The 4,981-nt window shown below is 36.1% G+C and overlaps 1 protein-coding gene across 1 annotated transcript in view; it reads left to right on the top strand.

Moving 5' to 3' along the window:
* The window catches only part of ORC2 (origin recognition complex, subunit 2), a 50,912-nt gene that overhangs the window by 37,336 nt on the left and 8,595 nt on the right, over nucleotides 1–4,981 (top strand). Inside the window, exons 12-13 of the mRNA XM_006889079.1 lie at nucleotides 2,579–2,725; nucleotides 3,425–3,596. Coding sequence (XP_006889141.1) covers nucleotides 2,579–2,725; nucleotides 3,425–3,596 — 319 coding nt within the window. The remainder of the gene's footprint in view (nucleotides 1–2,578; nucleotides 2,726–3,424; nucleotides 3,597–4,981) is intronic.

The following is a 4,981-nucleotide window of genomic DNA, read 5'->3' as shown; positions in this document are numbered from 1 at the left end:
CCTTTATTACCTTTGGGTGGCACTGTTTATGACTAAGACTTCCTTTTCCTGACACAGGCCCTAAACTGGCGGCAATAACTGCCCCAATAATTTTGGCCATTCTCTGGTCTTTTCTCTTCCCTCTAGATCCCAGTTGTTAAAAGAGGGAAAAATTTAAACAAATATATAACAAATAATTTTGAACAATATAATCTTTTACTTTTAAGACTAGGAATATTAACAACATGATCATTTCCAATCCAGAGATACATGTTCCAATGCAGTTCCTATTTTCCATAAATGGTTTTGATAAGAAGAATATCGTAAATGTGGATACAGTTCCACTATTCCTCCTCCATGCTACAATATAGTGTTATTAGCATGAACAGTTATAAATCCATTGCCGTCCTTACTCTTAAAATTTTTTTTAAATTTAAGTTTATTATTAATTTCCGTAAAAATCTACAGAGCCTTTCGATTTCCATTGTTGCAAGAATCTTTGTTTTCTTGATGTTGAACTTCAGTCCATATTGAAGACTACTGTCCTTCACCTTCTGCAGCAAGTGCTTCAGGTTCTCCTCAGTTTCAGCAAGCAAGGTTGTGTAATGTAGGTTGTTGATAAGTCTTCCTCCAATCCTGATGCCACATTCCTCCTCATAAAGCCCAGCCTCCTGGATGATCTGTTCTGCATAATGGATTGAAAAGGTCTGGAGACAGGAGGCATCCCTGACACATTTCTTTCCTGATTTTGAACCATGCAGTGTTTCTCTGCTCTGTTCCAAGGACTGCTTCCTGGTTTGAGTATAGGTTTTGCATGAGCACAATTAAGTGTTCTGGGTTTCCTGTTCTCCTCAAGGTTGGTCATAATTTGTTGTAATCCACACAGTATGCCTTTGCATAGGAAGGAGTATACAGAGCCACTGTACGAAAAAGAATTGGTTGACACGGAAGTATTGCATGAAACCATGTGTGATCAAAAGGCAATGGTAATGAAGGAGGACGTGCAGGCCACTCTGAGGGACTTAGCAAAAAATGAGGCACCAGGAATTAATGGAATACCAATTGACATATTTCAACAAACATCCTAGATATGCTCACCAGATTGTACTAAGAAATCTGGGGGAGCTCTGGTGGCCTAGTGGCAAGAAGCTGTACTGCAATCCCAGAGATAGAAGGTTCGAATCCACCAGATGCTCTGCCGGAAAAGGAGGAGCAATCTCCTCCTGTACCTGTCGGATCTGATTTGATAGTACAGACACACACAAAATAATAAAATTTAAAAAATAAATAAATCTGGAGGGCAGCTACTTGGCCAACTGACTGGAAAAAGTCCATATTCCCATTAAAAAACAAAAAAAATGACCCAACAGAATGTGGAAATTTTCAAACAATATCACTAATATGACACAAAAGCAAAACCCTGCTGAAGATTATCCAAAATCGACTGGAACAGTACATCAACAGAGAACTGCCAGAAGTACAAGCTAGGTTTAGAAGAGGTTGTGGCAGTAGAGATATTATCTCCAATGTCAGATGTATCTTGGTAGAGTACCAGAGGAATGTCTTATCTGTGTTTCATTGACTATGGAAAGTCATTTAACTATATGGATCATAGCAAATTGTGGCTAACTATAGATTACAGACAAGAAAACCCTCAGGGCAGATCTTTTCTGCAACTATGGGATAATAAAACATAAATAGGAAAAGAAAAAGCTATGTTCTTTTTAAGATCTGGTTAAAACTAAGCTCTAGTAAGGATCTGAATGATATACTAACCATTCCAGTTCAGTCTCTAACCACTCCAGTCCTATTCATATTCCTGAGTTCATTTCTTTTTTCCTTAAAGCTTTAATAATAAGGCTTAGCTTTTTGTATGAGTATTTGGCAGACCTTACCAAATAAATTACATATCCTTGTTGTTGTTATGTGCAGTTAAGTAAAACCCATAGAGACCCTATGAACCATGGATATGAATCCTGTCCTTTCCTGTGCCAACCTCACAGTCTGTGACATATTGATCCCATTACTGCAGTCCACCTAGTTTAGAGTCTTCCGCTCCTCCTCCATACTTCCACCTTTCCAAGCATGATGTCCTCCATAGCCTCTCCTAGAAACATGCTTAAGAGGATGTGAGACGAAGCTTTACCATCCTTCCTTCTAGGAGCACTCTGGCTGTGCTTTCTCCAAGACATGTTCTTTTGGCAGTCCATGGGATATTCAGTACTCTTTCTTCAACACTGTAGTTCAAAGACATCAGTTTTTCTCTATTATCCTTAATCATTGTCTTAAGCAATATTTCAAGAACTTCGTGATATTGTAGGTTAAGTTTTCAGCTGCTAACTGAAAGTTTGGTAGATTAAGCCCACCAGTTGTTGTCCATAAGAAAGATTAAGCAGTCTGCTTCTATTAATTTATAACCTTATGATTGTGATGTTGGTCACCATTAATTGGAATCAACTTGACACAGTGCATTTAGGGGTTTTTTTTTGAGGCACAATTTATACTACTTTGATGTATTCCTTTATACAAAGACATTGTGTGTAGTAGGAATGTCACAAATACTCTTTGAAAATAATAATCAAAATCTCTTTCCTTTTAGATACTTCTTTACAACTCTTTCTGCTCATCCACAATTTGGATAGCCAGATGTTGAGAGGAGAGAGAAGTCAGCAAATTATCGGGCAGTTGTCATCTTTGCATAATATATACCTTATCGCTTCTATTGATCACCTCAATGCTCCCCTTAGTAAGTTAAATATTCCTCTTGTTTTTTTTTAGATACCATCTTACACAACTAGTTTTCTTAATGTCATAAATTGGAATATTTTTTCTTGTTTTACAATACACTTTTCCTCTTACAGATATTTGAAGACAGCTTACCAAAAAGATAGGTGTCCTCAGTTTAATTTCTCATATAATTATTTGAATAAAATGTCAAATACCAAAAATGGTACTTTACATCTAAAATTACATGAAAGGGAGCACTGGTGGCCTAATGACAAGAAGCTGCGCTCCAATCCTGAAGGCGCATGGTTCGAATCCACCAGATGCAGTGCTACAGGAGGAACAGTCTTCTCCTGTGTCAGTTGGATCTGATTTGATGGTACACACAAGGAAAAAAAAATGAGTAGGAAGGTAACCAAATTATTGGTCCCTTTCCATTCTTTGTGATACTCAGTATTTATTAATTTAATTCATAGAGTTTTATACTTAACCTATAAATAAATACTCAGATGTTGATTGCCAGTGAAATAGATTGTGAGTTACTGATTTAGGTGGGGAAAGAGCAAAAAATTTAAAATTTCATAATTTTTTTAAATTAGTTATTTTAAATGTAATACTTCTTTTTCTTTCCTTGAATAAAATTTAGTAACATAAAAAAAATTTAGTAACATGATTATGAAAATAATTTGTAATTCCTTATTATTTTGACCATGTACTCTAGTGTGGGATCATGCAAAGCAAAGTCTTTTTAACTGGCTCTGGTATGAAACTACTACATATATTCCATATACTGAAGAAACTTCCTATGAGAATTCTCTTTTGGTTAAACAATCTGGATCGCTACCACTTAGTTCTCTAATTCATGTCTTACGAAGCCTTACTCCTAATGCAAGGTAAGAGCAAAAATCTTATTTTTTTTCCTTAAAACTGTATTGAAGAAACCCATTTCTAGGGTTATTTTTGGAAGGGGAGATATGTAAGTGTTTTATTTCCAACTTTGGCTGTAAAATAAACACATGGGGGGGCTTCTCAAGCTTTGTAATTTGGAATACATAAAAAAATAACTAATTATGGATACTTTTTGACACTGAATCATGCTTGCCTTCTGATTTTGAAAAATGCTACATAACTTGAGAAAGACTGGAGAGTATTATGCTTAGTGAACTCAGTCTCATAAGGACAAATACTGCATAAGACTATTATTGTAAAAATAGAAGGATAACTAGGGAGAAACGTGTCTAAGTGTTCAAGGAGGGGGAAAGGGTGGGGGCAGAGGAGTGAGGATGGGTAGAGGGGAAATCACATTTCTGGGTTTTAATGTTGGGTGCCAAGATTGCAGCATAGTTTGGAGGACTAAGAAAAATAGTAAGTAATAGTTTCCAGTACTACATTATAATCAGAAGACCACTCCAGTCTACCAGGCTGCCCACCAGCAAAGCAGGAGTACCAAGATTATTTTTTTAATAGCTTATTATTGATTCTACTTGAATTTTATAAGCTTTTTGGTTGTTGTTATGTACAAGTATATATTAAATATTGTGGTCCAAATACTGGGTTCTTTTCGTGAAGTAGCTCATTTGATTGAATTAGATCTTTTTATTTTATTTTATTTTATTAATTTTAATGAACACTTACAGAGATTTTGGATTTTCATTCATTTATTGTTGCACTTTTTTCTTTACCCCCATCCCCCCAATTCGCTCCTTTCTTTGAAAAGCAAAAGATAAACTTCTTTATTGGTATTCAATCGCACTGACCCTGACCCCCCCACCCCCGCCCCAAATGCACTCCACTATGCAACCTTAATTCTGGATTCCTGTGATAATCATAATATTCTATCATATATCACTTTTAAACTGTTCTCTCCCTCATCTGTTTTAATTCAGTATACATACTCTATCCAGTTTTTCCCAGTCTTACAAATTAAATCTTTTTAATTAATTTGTTCTATTTCTGTTACTACTCTTGAGACTGTCTACAGCAGACCACATACCAAGTCAGCAGTTTCTACAGGTGCGGTTCAGTGACATTGATTGTCTTCAAGTTGTACAACCATTCTCCCCCCTTTTTCCAAGTTGTTCCTCCCCATTAACATAAACTCTTAGTCCCATTAGTTTTATATCTTCCCAATTTTTTTTTAATTTAGGTTGTTTATTTTTCATTTCAATGAACATCTACAGATTTTGGGATTCCATTCATTCATTGTTGCACCCTTCTCCCCGCACAAACCCCTCCCCCCTCCCCCCCCATTTGCTCCTCTCCTTGAAAAGCAAAAGAA

Source organism: Elephantulus edwardii, unplaced genomic scaffold, assembly GCF_000299155.1.
Source record: "Elephantulus edwardii isolate Elephantulus edwardi_28Jun2011 unplaced genomic scaffold, EleEdw1.0 scaffold00075, whole genome shotgun sequence".
Taxonomy (NCBI): Eukaryota; Metazoa; Chordata; class Mammalia; order Macroscelidea; family Macroscelididae; genus Elephantulus; species Elephantulus edwardii.
This window is presented reverse-complemented; position numbering and strand designations above follow the sequence as displayed.